General features: G+C 39.0%; 2 protein-coding genes across 3 annotated transcripts in view; one reads left to right on the forward strand and one right to left on the reverse strand.

The window, feature by feature from the left end:
• Positions 1 to 6,588, forward strand: part of tmem266 (transmembrane protein 266) — an 88,770-nt gene extending 82,182 nt beyond the window's left edge. For both annotated transcript variants that reach the window (XM_051883985.1, XM_051883983.1), the window contains 2 exons: positions 515 to 577; positions 2,308 to 6,588. In XM_051883985.1, coding sequence (XP_051739945.1) covers positions 515 to 577; positions 2,308 to 2,954 — 710 coding nt within the window. In that variant the 3' untranslated portion in view covers positions 2,955 to 6,588. The remainder of the gene's footprint in view (positions 1 to 514; positions 578 to 2,307) is intronic.
• Positions 6,589 to 6,724: 136 nt separating this feature from the next.
• Positions 6,725 to 16,228, reverse strand: part of etfa (electron transfer flavoprotein subunit alpha) — a 20,348-nt gene continuing 10,844 nt past the window's right edge. The window contains exons 10-12 of the mRNA XM_051883986.1: positions 14,474 to 14,539; positions 10,808 to 10,888; positions 6,725 to 7,239 (exon numbers count right to left, since the gene is read on the reverse strand). Of these exons, the coding sequence (XP_051739946.1) occupies positions 7,204 to 7,239; positions 10,808 to 10,888; positions 14,474 to 14,539 (183 nt within the window). The 3' untranslated portion in view covers positions 6,725 to 7,203. The remainder of the gene's footprint in view (positions 7,240 to 10,807; positions 10,889 to 14,473; positions 14,540 to 16,228) is intronic.

Genomic DNA, 16,228 nt, shown 5'->3' on the forward strand with positions numbered 1-16,228 from the left:
TGTGTGGTCGTCTTCATCCTCATGTGTTATTTATTCGGCTGTGATTGTCTTCCTGGTGTTTTAGTCGGCTCCCCATCTCCTCCCGAGCCTCCGTTTGATGAATATTTCAAACAGTAAAAATGAATTTAAAAAGGTGCTGTGAGTTGGGTCTCGTCTCCAGAGATGTGCGGATGGCACTTAGAGTGCAGTCGACTCCTCGTTCTGCCAGGCAGATCATAAGACCTTCTACCCAACCGATGACCTCCGCTGTATCTACAGCCACAACCACGTCAGACAGCCTCTTTATGGGTCAGGAGGCCAAGCAGCAGATGAGGCTGGCCAAAATCAGAACGTTAATGCATTGCTTACACTGTGGCATGCTTTACTACATAGTTATTAATAAAAGTTTAAGCCCTATTATAAAACAGTGAAATGAGAAAAATGATCAGAAAACTTTACTGAAAAGAGGTTACTAGGTTTGGTTTGTCATCAGATCACATGATTTTCTGATGGACTTAAATTTGTTTTGTTTCAGAGAGTGTTGTTCAGGATGATATGAATAACTACATCAGTCAGTATTACAGTGAGCCAAGTAGCGGTAAGACACCTAAAGTTATTTATTGCTTTTTTTAAATTATATTTTGATTATATGTTTTTATATTTTGATTCTTTTTTTATTATACTATGTTCTATCTCTGCATATAATGTTTGCATGTCAATACGCATCTACGCAGAACCTGATTTCACCAAGTGCAACATGTTCCTGGATCAACATCTTTGTTGATCCTGGAACAACAATCCAGTCAACCATTCAGATTTGAGTGACAAGTTTACTGTTTACGTCATGTTTAGGCTTACAACGAGGGTTAGGTGTTTCTACATCAGTGTTATTGACCTATCATTTTCCTCTGATTTTAGGGATAAGTTATGGGTAGGTTTAGGTTTATGGTTAGGATTTATTTTTCGGATAGGGATGTTGTTCCAGGATCAACAAAATATGTTATATATCCAGGAACGCGTCTAACTTGGCAAAATCAGGACGTGCATTCACCATTTCTTGCATAAATTGGATGCATGCATCCAAATTAGTGGTCGACTGATACAGTTTTTTCGATAACCAATGCCAATATTTGGATAGCAATGTGGCACATGGCCCATAAAATGTTGAAATGAACAGTATATATAATAAATAAAGGTATGGTTCACCCAAAAATTTTAATTCAGTCATCATTTACTCGCCCTCAAGTTGTTCCAAACCTGTACAAGTTTCTTTCTTCTGTTGAACACAAAAGATATTTTGAAGAATGTTGGTAATCAAACAGTTGACAGTAGCCATTGACTTCCATAGTATTTTTATCCTACTATGGAAGTCAATAACTACTGTCAACTGGTTACCAACATTCTTCAAAATATCTTGTGTCCAACAGAAGAAAGAACTCATACAGGTTTGGAACAACTATAGGGTGAGTCAAGTCAAGTCACCTTTATTTATATAGCGCTTTTTACAATGTAGATTGTGTCAAAGCAGCTTTACATTGATAACTGGTACATTATTTGGCTGCACAGCAGCTTTTAAAAGAATAGTGTCAATGCAGGCAGATCAAAGCACTGTTGAATATCAAATGTCAAGTCAAATGTCAAGAGTAAATGATGACTGTCCCTTTAAGTATGCAAGTAAATAATTGAATAAGTCAAACAAATGAGATGTAAAATAACTGAAATTAAACATTTGTACAAACATTACTTGAAATTCAATTAACCAGGCTAAATTAATAGCTGATAATCTTGAAATGCCAAATGTGACCCTGGACCACAAAACCAGTCATAAGGGTAAATTTTTTGAAATTGAGATTTATACATCATCTGAAAGCTGAATAAATAAGCTGTCCATTGTTAGGATAGGACAATATTTGGCGGAGATACAACTATTTGAAAATCTGGAATCTGAGGGTGCAAAAAAATCAAAATATTGAGAAAATCACCTTTAAAGTTGTCCAAATGAAGTCCTTAGCAACACATATTACTTACAAAAATAAATTTTTGATATATTTACGGTAGGAAATTTACAAAATATCTTCATGGAGCATGATCTTTACTTGATATCTTAATGATTTTTGGCATGAAAGAAAAATATAATAATTTTGACCCATACAGTGTATTGTTGGATATTGCTACAAATATACCCGTGTGACTTAAGACTAGTTTTGTGGTCCAGGGTCACAAATGGACGGTCTGACTGATATATCAGTTGACCACTGACTGTCAATGGTGCTTAAATATTTAGGATGGCACTCATTCACTAAGTTATGCAATCTCTTGTACATACAGACATCGGAGTGCCCGACCCTGGTGCTCGTGTCATAACCACAGCAGCCATCGATGTCCACCTTCCCACCAACCCCAACCAGTTGCCGCCTTCCCTCGTCAGTGCCGACGGCCCGGGAAGTGGCCAGGAGCGCACGGGCAGCTCTGTAAGTGAAGCATCCAGCACGACGATGTCCCGGTCGAGCTGCAGCTTCACGGCCCGGCAGCACAGCATCAGCAGCCACACGCTGGGCTCCACAACTGACTGCAGCTCTACTGTACGGGAGGCCTCCACCTCCGACTACAGCGGCCAGCGCTGCTGTCCTCCTCCATACTGCAGTCCTTTGACCCTTGGGACGCAACCGGGCGTCCACGACCCCAGCGCGGTGGTCAAGGAGCTGCTCTCTTCCTTGTCCGAGGACTCCTGCCTAGCGCAGAAAGGCAGGGTGGACCCGGTCAACCTTAAATTGCCCAGTCCGGCAGGGTCAGTGAAGGCCAGTCCGGAACTGGAGCACAGGGTGAACATATACAACAAGAGAAACCAGGAAAGTCTGGGTGTATTCCAGACCAAGCCACTAATTCACCTGCAGGGGACCGAGCCATCTCTGGAGGAGAAGTACAGGCTTATGGAGCCGGCAGATACTCCACTGAGCCATATACCAGACACATAGAGCATGAAGTGTGGGACAGTAACCACCAACACCAGCTGAAGCAGCCTCTCTCTTGGCCTCTCTCTGTATATCACTTACTCATTGGCTGTGTCTGAAAACTGAAAAATGGTGCCTTCACTGGCAGTATCTGAGGTAGGAAGGCATCAAGGCATATCCGATTCCAATGTTTGTGGAACATCCTATCTACAGAAAGAGTGTGACTAGTCAAGTAGTTGCTGAATCAATGTAAATGACTGCTACTGGAGAGCCACTTACCTGCAGAGTTTGATTCCAAATCTGCTCCAACACACCTTCCTGTAGTTTTCAAATAATCCAGCAAACCTTGGTTTGGTTGGTTCATTTGTGTTTGATAAGGGTTGGAGCTAAACATTGCATGAAGGTAATTCTCCAGGAGCAGGATTGGACACCCCTGCTTCTTTTCACCAGATTCTTGTGGATTGTCACAAATGGTGCAAAAACATGTCCCGTCCTGTGCTGGAATACTACGGAGCCTCTAAAGGGACAAAAAAATATGAGATGAAGGAAAATTTATTTGTCAATGCTTTTGCATTCTCTCGCAAATGTTTTGCATTCCCTCGCGAAAACTTTTGCGTTCCACTGAGAAACTTTGTGTTCGCTCACAAAGAGCTCAAAAGGTTTTGCCTTCTTGGGGGAACGCAAAACATTTGCGAGAGAATGCAGAAGCATTGACTTATTATTTTTCCTCCATCTCATATTTTTTTTCCACCACCTTGTCCCTTTAGGTTCTCCTTAGAATGCACTACACCTTTTAAGATCTTTATATATTTTAAAACACCAATGGCCAGATTTACTAACAGCGCCAGGACACAGTTAAAAAAAAACTACTGTCGGGATTTACTAAAGACGTGCAATAAAAAATTAGTGCTGAAAATGCGTGGACCTTATTGCATACTGACCTTATTGCATATGCATTTGTAGGAGCTTCCCTTTCAGATGCAAAATTTATGGGAGGAGAGTATTTAAATGAAACATGCAAGGTGTTTTACTAAGGTTTGTGCAAGTCAATTTACTGGTATTTGCGCCATTATTTACCACCCCAAAAAAGCATGTCTTAAACCAGAAGCTAATTTGCTCTCCTCTTGGTATATTGTGTTGGTCATTATGGAAATGTTCCAGCTGTGTTATTTAATTTGCGCGTCGTCAGTAGATCATGCGCAGAACTTTCCGCTTCCCATCTGTGCTTTTTTGGAATTCCGCTCTCACGCTAATTTGCGCTGTTTAGTAAATCTGGCCCTAAGCATCATACACCTGACAGCTTTGTAAATAGTTTCAGAAAATAAACTGTGCATCATATACTGAGGATCACACTGATCACACACAAACTTGATTTTCTGACTTTCAGCAACTTGCGACAACTCCATGAATGTAAATCAGCGTGGCAAAAATCTGGGCAAAACTCATGTAGTATATTCCAGCCTGAAGTTTCTGTCAACCTGTGGGTGACTTGATTAGTTTCATGGCAGTTTGGAAAATGTAATTGTATTTGAACACTCTAAATCTGGGTTGTCCAATCTTGCTCCTAGAGGGCCACTTGCCTGTAGAGCTTCAATCTACTCCAAAACTGGAAGTTTCTGGTAATCCTCAAGAACTTGATTAGTTGGTTTAATTAGGGTTGAAGGAAGTAGGAAGGTGAATCTCCAGAAGTAGGATTGGACAACCCATCAACCATCATAGATGTCCATTGTGCTTTGCCAACCCTGTTCCTGGAGGCACACCAACAGTACACATTTCAGAACTCTTCCTAATCAAGCACACCTGATTCAACTCATTAACTCATTAATAGTGACTCAGATAAGGGAGCCATCCATTGGTGTACCTCCAAGGAACCGGGTTGGAAAACACTGTTATGCATTGACCAGTGGCAAACTTGTTCACTAGTTGGTACCAGTGCTGCCAATTTAGCGATCTTGTCGCTAGATTTACTGACTTCCCCACCCCTTTCGAGACTTTTTTCAAAAGCCTAGCAACAAATCTAGCAACTTCTTGGACAAACCTTATCTAGATTCCATGACTCGCCCACTGATCTATATTTATATTAATATAGAACAGTGGACTCGCCAGTATGACATCTAGCAACCTTTAGCAACCAGTTTTAGCTACTTTCAGCTGAAAGCAATTGGCAGCACTGGTTGGTATACCCCTACTACTGAAATGCCTCCATTTGGTCAATACATTGGACTTATCTTCCCTCGTCTATGATATCCCACAACCCTGTGCATGCAGTTTCGTAGTTAGTTGAAAGAAAAGTGTCTGATGGAGCAGTTGAAAGAAGTAACTAATATATACAGAGAAATAGGCATTGTAGTCATTAAATATATGCTTGGTTATCTCTAAAGCTCACTTAAATTCATTTTAGATTGACAGGTGTGAGATTATGTGGTTTTTGAAGCCTGTCTGAAACCTTTGGGCAAGGTTCCTCAAATCTGGCACTGCTGCAACTCTAATCAAAAGCCACTTTTCCACTGTCAGGTTGAACGGTTCTAAGAACTTTAAGAAACAGTTAGTTATTTTTCCACTTGAGCTCAGTTCGGCATGGCATGATTACAAACCGTTCTTGTCCGGGAATTCTCAGCACGGTTAGCCAACCGCGCTGATAGAATGCGTGTAGTGACGTCGCCACTCAGGATTGGACACTTGTCTGTTGGATTTGAGGAACCGTGAGGAATTAGGATGTTCCTTCATACAAGCATTGATTGATTGGGCAGCTGTTGCTTTTTGTTTCGGACACAGCCAATCTGTCTTTCTCTCTGTGTTGAACAGCACTGATACTCACTCCCAGGTTTCATGTTCTCAGAAAGGGGCACAGGAAGTGACATGAGGATAATGCCCTCTGCTACCCGCCTCATGCAATGTTCCCTCCTTAGAGATGCACATCTCTCTTTCTCTCTATCTCTCTTTCTCACTCTCTCTCTCCAACTCTGCAAGAGCACTTGAAGTGTGCCACTCCTGCCAAAATTGCACAACCTTCCAAGGAGTCAGGGAGAGGTACTTCGGGAGCCATCATTGGAAGATTCTTCAGGAATTTCAGTGTGTCTGTTGGGCGAGTGGTGTATGAAACCAGCAAAGACGCACTCTTTTAGACGGTAGACCAATATCGGAGTGTGGCTGGAAGACTTGTGTTCTCATTCAGGGTGGCGTGGGAGGGAGTTTTTATTTTGTCGATTTGTTTATTTGTACGAAATGTAACTGACACACAATGTACAGTCCTTTTCCCCCAATGCTGCAGGGTTACATTTGATCCATGTTCAAATGTGTCAAGCTGTGTGATTCAGCCAAATTTCTTACCTTTGCCTTTCTTACATTACTGATGCTGATGTTTGTATTCAAATTCTATGCGAGGAAAAAAAAGTGCTAAACTCAAGTATTTTTAAAACAGAGAGCAAATGATAGGTGAACATTTCAGGTATACAGTATTAGAAGATTTTTATGAGAAATTATGGTTAGAATGTTGTCATAACCCTAAACCTTAACCCCCATCCCAACAGCATGAGCCTTTGAAAAGATCTATCTGCTTTCTGACTGAGGCAAATTAATCCTGTGTTATTGACAAGGGATTTTATAAACTGATAATAGGAGAGATTGTCAAGCAATTAAAAGTTGGTTCAAACTCAAACATTCAGCTTCATTTTGTTTAATTGTCAGGTTTGTTGTAGTAAAGATGTGCACATAGGTATATGTTCTGCTTTGCAGAATGCCAAAATATCCAGTATACTGGTCATTTGTGAATGAGTAACAGAAAACGAAAGGAGTACAAGGAGAAGTAGGTTTATTGGTTTGCTTCGGTGAACATCCAAGGCCACATAGCTACCTTGTTAAAATACAACAAACAGCGAATTACTTCGATCAATAGATAACACAGAATATGGAAAGAACATCACAAGACATACACAACTGCTGGATAAATGAGCTCTTCTCCACTGAGGTCAGTATACAGCAGGGGTGTCCAGGATTAGCTGGTTCAGGTGTGTTTGTTTAGGGTTGAAGGTGAACACAGGAGCAGAATTTGACAACCCTGGATTAGTCTTCAACAACAGTTATGTTAAGCCCATGTGTCACTGAATTCTTTTATTAAAAGAAGTGGTCTGGTGTCTACATTAGATGTTGGAAGTACATAGAGGTGTTCTGGAGGAAAATCAAGCTCCAGAGATCGGTGGAGCATCAGCTCAGAGCTTCTTAAGGCAGGTTCCCAGTAAAGTTCTCCAGGTGAGTACCATCTTTGCGAGGAGTCTCACTTTTTCAGGGCTTCGGTCAACTCGGGTACAACCTAGAAAAGAATACAGATGAAAACTAAAGACCCAACTATATTTCATTTTCCGCTCTCTCGCACACAGTTGGGGATGGTCCTCACTGCAAAACACGAGATCCAGGGGGCGAGGTTGGATCCATCCAGATCCAACTCCTCCCACTTTTCATATCCCTAAACCTACCTGTCTCCACCCCCTGGATCTAGTGTTTTGCAGTGAGGGGCTACTCATAGTTGAGAGCGCAAGCCTTTCAAAGTATGCCCGTTTGGCCATGAGCGCGGAACAACGCGTGCATCTAGTGGATTTTGTTTTCAAACGCTGTAGTCATTTGCACATGCGGCGTTGTAACTGGTCTCAAAAATTGGACTGCACACGGATGGGGTGTGCGGACATCCGTGGACCCTCCTGATGACGAAAATTGCGTCATGTGGATGGTGCGTGGATGCCCGAAGTATACTTTGGGTTTAAATCAACAATGACTGATATATTGATACTGCAGCTAAATACGATTTGATTTCAAACTAACCCAACTCTAAAGTTTTCTCTAGCGTTTAAAGCAGGGGTGTCCAAAGCTCATCCTGGAGGGCCACTGTCCTGCAGAGTTTAGCTCCAGCTTGCCTCAACACACCTGCCTGAAGTTTCTAGTATGCCTAGTAAGAGCTTGATTAGCTGGTTCAGGTGTGTTTAATTGGGGTTGGAGCTGAACTTTGCAGGACAGTGGCCTTCAGGAGCAGGATTGGACACCCCTGGTTTAAAGGATTAGTGATGCATTTGTGTAAGAAAAATATCCATATTTAACATGTAAAATAACTAGCTTTCGGCCAAATGGATTCTACTTGCGTCTAAAGCGTCACACGACATACTACTAGTACTACGCTACGTCCTGCGTTATACGTCGCGCAAGTTACGCTTTAGAAGCAAGTAGAATCCGTTTGGCAGAGAGCAAGTTATTTTACTTTATAACACATTAAGTATGTATATTTTTCTTACACAAATGCATCGCTTCACTTCAGAAGGCCTTTATTAACCCCCCCTAAGCCGTGTGGAGTATGTTTATGATGGATTGATGCACTTTTTTTTAAGGTTCAAACGGGGTTTCCGTGTACTGCCATTATAAAGCTTGGGAGCATCATGGTGATTATTAATATAACTCTGATTGTAAGTCATATACACCTAGAATGGCTTGAGGATGAGTAAATTGTGAAGTGAATTAATCCTTTAAGCACCCTAGGCAAGATGGTTTTCATTTAAGAGCAACCTGAACTTTTCCTATATGTCGAGGTTCTCATCCAAAACTGAGATGCTCCCGTATTCCAGAGCGTCCTGAAAAACTATATCGTCACCCCAATATGTCCCCGGCTCACTTTTCAATCTAAGGAAGGAGGAGAAAGCCCATACATTTTAATCAGTTATCTGAGAAGTGACCGTGTGTAAAGTGATCTGAGAGCTGCCCCTGCTCGCCAGCACTGCCCATCATCGGCAATCACTTTTACACAGTTTACCTGCACACCTGTGTCTAGCACGCACCACCTGAATAAAAGATGAACGACAGGGCAAACACGGGGAAATAAACGATGATAGCGTTACACGAAGTAAACACCAACAACAGATGGACGTGGTGTGTGTGTGTGGCAGCCCTCTGGCACCGGGAGCGTGTGTGCCACCTTGAACTATGGCGCGCAGCCGGGCGTGTAAAGCTCTGGTGAGAGGAGACAGAAAATAAAGGTGAAAAACTACACCCACACACTTGTGCTGACTATCAATTACTTTTCTGCTCTGAAAGGAGAAGAAGTTGTGTATAATGCTTCTGGTTGGAGTCGCCACTGATTAATTCAGCGACTCAATAATTCAGAAGTTGCACACTTTCCATTAGGTGGAATAATATGCCCTGCAAAATGTAAAAGGGAAATATGGGACAGCTTTTTTGAGTCTCCTCTGGTTTTGGTTGTAGACTGGGTTGGCTGTAGAAATGAATACCAGGTCATTCGAAATTTACAGCACTATTAATAATAAACATGAACAGTAGTGCTGATTGTCCGAGGCACTGGATTAAAATGTCTCTGATGACCTGATAAGGATCTTTTGTGCTAATGAGATTCGTGTTTTAGAGGAAGATTGTATCTTTCTTGTTACGTATACTTTATCCTTGGAGTGTCAAATGGCAAAAGGCTTCTCTTCTCTATCCTGAGGAGTTGGGCCTATTTTTAGGATTTTTGTTGCTTTTATTTATGAAATTAATTCATGTAGAAATGGTATCACATCCGTGTCAAAAATTAACTTTTTTCAGTTGCCATGGAGTTTATTTTGATCCTGTTTTACCTTTGTGATAGCCTTTTATATGGTGAGAAAAGAAACTGTCATCCTTTTATGTGAAATACTTGCATTTAATCAATTAATTTAAATATATTCTTAGTCTAAATAATTAGGCTGTTATAAAATCAACCACTCAAAGGGTTAGTTCACCCAAAAATTCTGTCATTAATTACTCACCCTCATGTCGTTCCACACCCGTAAGACCTTCGTTCATCTTCAGAACACAAATTAAGATATGTTTGATAAAAATCCGATGGCTCAGTGAGGCCTCCATTGCCAGCAAAATAATTAACACTTTCAAACACCCAGAAAGGTACTAAAAACATATTTAACAGTTCGAGTACAGTGGTTCAACCTTAATATTATAAAGTGACGAGAATACTTTTTGTGCGCCAAAAAAAAACAAAATAACGACTTTATTCAACAATATCTAGTGATGGCCGATTTCAAAACACTGCTTCATAAAGCTTCGAAGCTTTACGAATCCTTTGTTTCGAATCAGTGGTTCAGATCGCGTATTATTTTGTTTTTTGGCGCACAAAAAGTATTCTCGTCACTTTATAATATTAAGATTGAACCACTGTAGTCACATGAACTGTTTTAATATGTCTTTAGTAGCTTTCTGGGCATTTGAAAGTGTTAATTATCTTGCTGGTAATGGAGGCCTCACTGAGCCATCAGATTTCATCAAAAATATCTTAATTTGTGTTCTGAAGATGAACGAAGGTCTTACGGTTGTGGAACGACATGAGGGTGAGTAATTAATGGTAGAATTTTCATTTTTGGGTGAACTAACCCTTTAATAGTCTATGACTGGATCATTATTGCAGTGATTTTTATGTGTCTAGCATGTTATATGTTTGGGAACAGTTCTTTTAACCCTAACTGATGGAGTGTGCAGCTTCTCATTTTCACAACCATGTAGGAAGACACATCATGGCCATATTCCAGGATGACAAAGTCAGGATTCATCAGGCTCAAATTGTAAAAGAATGGTTGGGAGGGAGCATGAAGAATCATTTTCACACATGGATTGGAACCTCTGAGTCTAGACCTTAAATTCATTGAAAGTCTTTGGGATGTGCTGAAGTAGACTTTACAGAGTGCTCACCTCTTGCATTGTCAATACAAGATCTTAACCAAAAATTGATGAACCTCAGGTGAACTAACAGGTGCATCAATTTTTGGTCAAGATCCAAACAGCGACTTTCATATACGACACATTCAAACTTGTGTTTCCCACATGAACACCCCAACTCCAACTAGGAATCTTACCTTGAACAGATCTGCCACTAGGCCATAGTCAGCCACCTGGAAAATAGGGGCTTCTGGGTCCTTGTTGATGGCAACGATGGTCTGTAAAACAATTAAATAAATTATTTAACCTGGTGGGCTATATTGCAAAAAAAAAAAAAAAAAACTGTTGGATTGAGAACTGATGGACTATAGTCTCAATAAGGTAACAAAAAAATAATTCTCAATTGTCAGTTCGCAACAATTGATTGAATACTTTGATATTAATGACAATGGACTGGTTACTCCATCTATTTTGTGGGAGGGAGCCAAAGCAGTGACGAGAGGTAAAATAATAGAAATAACATCCAGGAATAAAAAAATTGAGATTAGCCAAACAAAATGAGAGAGAATGAAATCAGAAAACTAGAAATTGAACATAAACAAACAGGTAAAATTAAAACTGTAGAATGTTTAAAACAGGAAAGAACGAAATTGGATGATTTGCTCACATATAAAGTAGAGGGGGCACTCAGATTAGTAAGTAGAAAATATTATGAGATGAGTAATAAAGCAAGCAGGCTCCTAGCCTTCCAATTACGTAAGGCTCAAGCAAGCAGGGTAGTTTCAAAAATTAAACACCCAGATACCTTAATAATGCTAACACAATCAAATGATATAGTTAATGCATTTGAAGATTATTATAAAAAATTATATGAAGGCCAGAAATTAATAAATAAAGAAGAAAAAGTTTTCTGCGACCAATTTAATTAAATAAATGAACAAAAGAAGAAGCAAAGGAAATGATATCCCCTATCACAGAAGAAGAAATGAGAGATTATTGCAAAATTAAAAAATAATAAGTCACCTGGTGTAGATGGATTCCGTGGGGAATTTTATAAGGAATTTGTAAATGAACTGGCTCCTAACTTATGTAAGGTGTTTAACTATGTATTACAAAATGAAGACCTCCCGCACTCATGGTCTGATGCAATTATTACTGTAATTCATAAAACTGGAAAAGACCCTACGCAATGTATGTCTTACAGACCAATAAGTTTGCTTTGTCAGGATATGAAAAACACCCTCAATGCTTCTCAGCCTAGATGCTGAGAAAGCATTTGATAGGGTGGACTGGGTGTTTCTGGAGCAGACTCTGAATTATATGGGATTTCATGATATTTTTGTTAAATAGGTAAAGACTTTTTACAAAAATCCTAAGTCAAAAGTTCGAGTTAATGGTCATTGCTCAGAGTTTTTTTAATTTAGGTAGGGGAACTCGTCAGGGAGATGCGATGTCTCCAGACTTATTTGCTCTTAGCATTGAGCCACTAGCGGAGTTAATAAGGAGCAACCCAGAATACAGGGGATAACAGATAAAGGAGGAAAAGATCATAAGATATTGCTATACGCAGATGACGTATTATTATTTATTGAAAACCCTCTTTCATCAATCCCAGCCCTTTTAGAGTGCCTTAGAGACTATGGCTTAGTTTCTGGATACAAGGTAAATTCTGAGAAATCTGAGGCAATGTTGATTTCAGGACATTGGCCCACTCAGATAATGAGGTATCTTTTCGATGGTCTAGTCAGGGCTTCAGATACTTGGGTGTCATCCTTACACCTATGGCATCACGTTTATATCTAGCTAACTACACACGGCTTTTTGAGATGGTAAAAAAGGACTTGGGAAGTACTACCTCTCTCCGTGTTTGGTAGGATAGAAACAGTGAAAATGAATATATTACTGAGACTTCTGTTCCTATTTCAATCCCTACCAGTTTGGGTTCCGCTTTCAGCATTTAACAAACTAGAAAAAATGATTTCAAAGTTTATTTGGCAAAACAAAAGACCAAGAATAAGACTTAAAATAATTATGTCAAATAAAGACAGGGGGGGTTAGAACCTTCCTAATCTTAGATACTATTACTGGGCTGCTCAGCTGAGGGCTATGGCTGCTTGGCTTGGTATTGATAAGGAGGCAGCATGGGTTAATATTGAACAGAATTCACTTCCTGGAGTTTCTCTGACAGTTCTGCTGTTCATGGATTTGCAAGCGCAGAAAAAAGTGAAAATAACAAATGTATGGATACAGCATACTGTTAAAATTTGGTCCACCATACAAAAGAAGTTTAGAGGAGTAATAGCCTTATCACGTGCAATACCCATTAAAGGTAACCCAGATTTTCTCCCTTCTATATGGGATAGTGTCTTTAGTAGATGGGAAGAGAATGGTTTAAAGATAGTTAATCAATTTTTTGATGGGGAGACCAGAAGATCTTTTTCTCAATTATGTGATAGGTTTTCGTTGAAATCTAATGATTTCTTTAGAAATTTACAATTACAACATTATATCACAAATTATAAACATTGGGACATAATCAAAAGTACTCCAACAAATGTTGAAAAATATTTTATTAATATTATTGAACATGGTCTACCTACTAAAAATCATACACATTTATAGGAAGTTAATGCAGGACCAATCTGATGACACGTTTCATATCAAAAGAAATTGGGAATTAGAGTTAAATACTGTAATAGAGGATGAGATGTGGATAAATATATGTGCTGGCTGTCATAAGGGTATTAGTAGTCAAATGTGGAAGGAATTTGATTGGAAAATGAAAATAAGATTCTTCAGAGTTCCATTGGTGGTTGCCAAATTTGACAGTACATCACCATTATCACAGTGTTGGAGAGAATGTGGAATGGTAGGGGACGATGTGCATATATTCTGGGAATGTCCCAAAGTACTATTGTATTGGCAGGGGGTTAAAAGGGAAATTAGTACAATTTCAAGAAGAGATATATCAATGCACCCAGTATTTTTTTTTGCTTGATGGTTTCCCTTCGGATCAGTTCAGTAAATCCCGCTTATTTGTATTACATATATTATTAATGGCAGCCAGGAAGATAATCACTGTAAACTGGATGAAGGTGCACAAACCTACTGTGACAGAGTGGACACAAAGACTAAAACAGATATATATATTTGAGAAAATGACCGCGGACTTGCAGTTAAAATCTGACTTTTTTCAACAGAAGTGGGCACTTATTGAAACATATTTGATTGAAGGAATGTTTGAACCATGCAGATAATTTACCAATATGCGGTGCATTTACTGAATTGCTGTCAGGGACTTTAAATTTAGTGGTTTTTTTTGTTTGTTTGTTTGTTTGTTTTTTCTTCTTAATGTCTATTTATTTAATCATTTACTTTACATGTATTAATATTGTATGTAAAAGTTATATAACATTTGTTTTAAAAAAAAAAAAAAAGTTCAATAAACACAAAGTTCAAAAACAAAATTAAATATGTCAATTCACAGAAAAGAGCAGAGGTAACTTTCTAACAAAAAAAAAATCTCATCAACATGAGGAGGATGCTCCTTTATGAACATATGGAGGAAGATGGTCGTGATGGACGCTCAAGTGCTACAAGAAACTGTATTCCAAAGACGCAGAATAGTTAATGCACATGAATTATGGATGCAGGTAAAAAGCTACTGCAGATCGCTTTTAAAACACTCCATACCAATACATCGTCTCACTTGAGAGTGAGTTAACTTGGCACGTCCTGAAAACTCTTAGAGACCTCTTCTCATGGGTGGGGTTTTTCTGATTGAGGATATTACCACAGAAAATGATATCTTCTTAGTGTACTACAGTGTGTGTGTGTGTTTTGACATGCATTACTAACTGTACCTTGCTATCTTTCATTCCAGCAAGATGTTGGATAGCGCCAGAGATGCCAACTGCAATATACAGCTCCTGAAAAAAAAAGTATTAAAAATGATTTTAAAGGGGACATATCATACAAATCAGCAGTTCCTTGCTCTTCTGAAATAACATTACGCTGAACCCCGAACATATTCATATATTTGCATTTCACTGCCTATTCAGTATTCACTTCACATAAATTCACATAAATCTTAAAAGGTACAGAGGCAAACAGCCCATTTAACATATACGAATGAATTGATTTTAATGAAAATAATATTGCTTTCTAAACATTTAACGTTAAGAGATGTACCACAAATCAAATTCATTTTCTCATTTACCTAATAAATCATATTACTCTCATAAATGCCTACTTTTGCACATAAAGAGAATCATTTGTGATGGGGAAGCTCATTTAAAATGCGTTCAGAGCCTGATTGATTGACACCCCTAGCAACAATATGGTGTGCCATGTTTCAATTAGCAGCACTTTAAATGAACTGCACTGGGTGTAAACGAGGCTGTATCTCAAAATGAAATCATGAACTACATTCTTGCTTGCATATTACACAGAATTTCAACAATTTAGCACCGTCACATGTGTTACAATAACAAAGGACGTTTAAAACTGTAAATCTGAGCCGGGGAGCATCTCGGCATTGGCTCGGAAGCGCTCTGCTGACCTCCTGTCCCAGAGCACAGGCCACAACATCCTTACAATTACTCAAAAGAGGAGTGCTTGGGGGATGTGGCAGGACAGACCCTGCGTCCCTCCCCCTCGCCTCCACCCTTCTCCCGAGGGAGTGCTACATCAGTGGCTCTCAGCTTAATGCACTGCTCCATGAATATTTCAGTGCAGTTTAATGTGGCTGTGGCGCTCTCCCGGGGGCCACCGCTTCAATTTGTGAACACGCGGCCGGCCGGAGCTCTAAAAGCCAGGAGGAGAGGAAAGAGGGCCGGGCTGGTGTTTCAGATGGGCTGAAGTGGTGGAGACCCGCAAATGTCTTAATATCCGTAAGATGGAGGAGGTTGTAGTGGTTGGTGAATAAAAGTTTGCTGAAGTTACCGAATAATTGTTATAAAGTCAATAATTTTGATCTCCTCCCCCTCCCCATTTACTTTAACAAATTTAAGACTTGTTTTGTTGTTGTTGTTTTTTTTTTTGTTGTTGTTTTTTTTGGGGGGGGGGGGGGGGATCTTTCATCAAAATGTAATTTCTCCACCTTTTTTTCTGCTGATGTAACAGGCTGGGGCACAAAACAGGGCCTGAATGTCTTGGAAACTTAACATTAGGTTTTATTTTATTTTATTTTATTTTATTATTTTTTATTTATTTATTTATTTATCAACAAATGGTCCATGAAAGATAGTTCTTAACCTTTAGAAAATGAACAAAAATTAAATATTACAAGAGCAAAATAAATATTACTGGTTTGAAACTTTGAATAAGTATATAAGTATATAATTATAAAGTATATAATCAAAAATCATATATAAAAACGTTTTCTTGTGAATATTATTATTTTTATTTATTTGCAATTTTTGCAACCCTGTTACCAAAATTTGGGAAATTGTTCTCTTTTTTTCTAGCAATAAACACCAAAATAAAATAAACATAATAAAATATGCAAAATGGGTTACACTGAAAAACATAATTAGAAAAAAAAAAAAAAAAAAAAAAAACACCAAATGAATAACAGCGTTGCAAGTAACAGGGTTGAAAATTTAGTCCAGATTAAG

This window comes from Ctenopharyngodon idella, chromosome 24, assembly GCF_019924925.1.
Source record: "Ctenopharyngodon idella isolate HZGC_01 chromosome 24, HZGC01, whole genome shotgun sequence".
NCBI classification, from domain to species: Eukaryota; Metazoa; Chordata; class Actinopteri; order Cypriniformes; family Xenocyprididae; genus Ctenopharyngodon; species Ctenopharyngodon idella.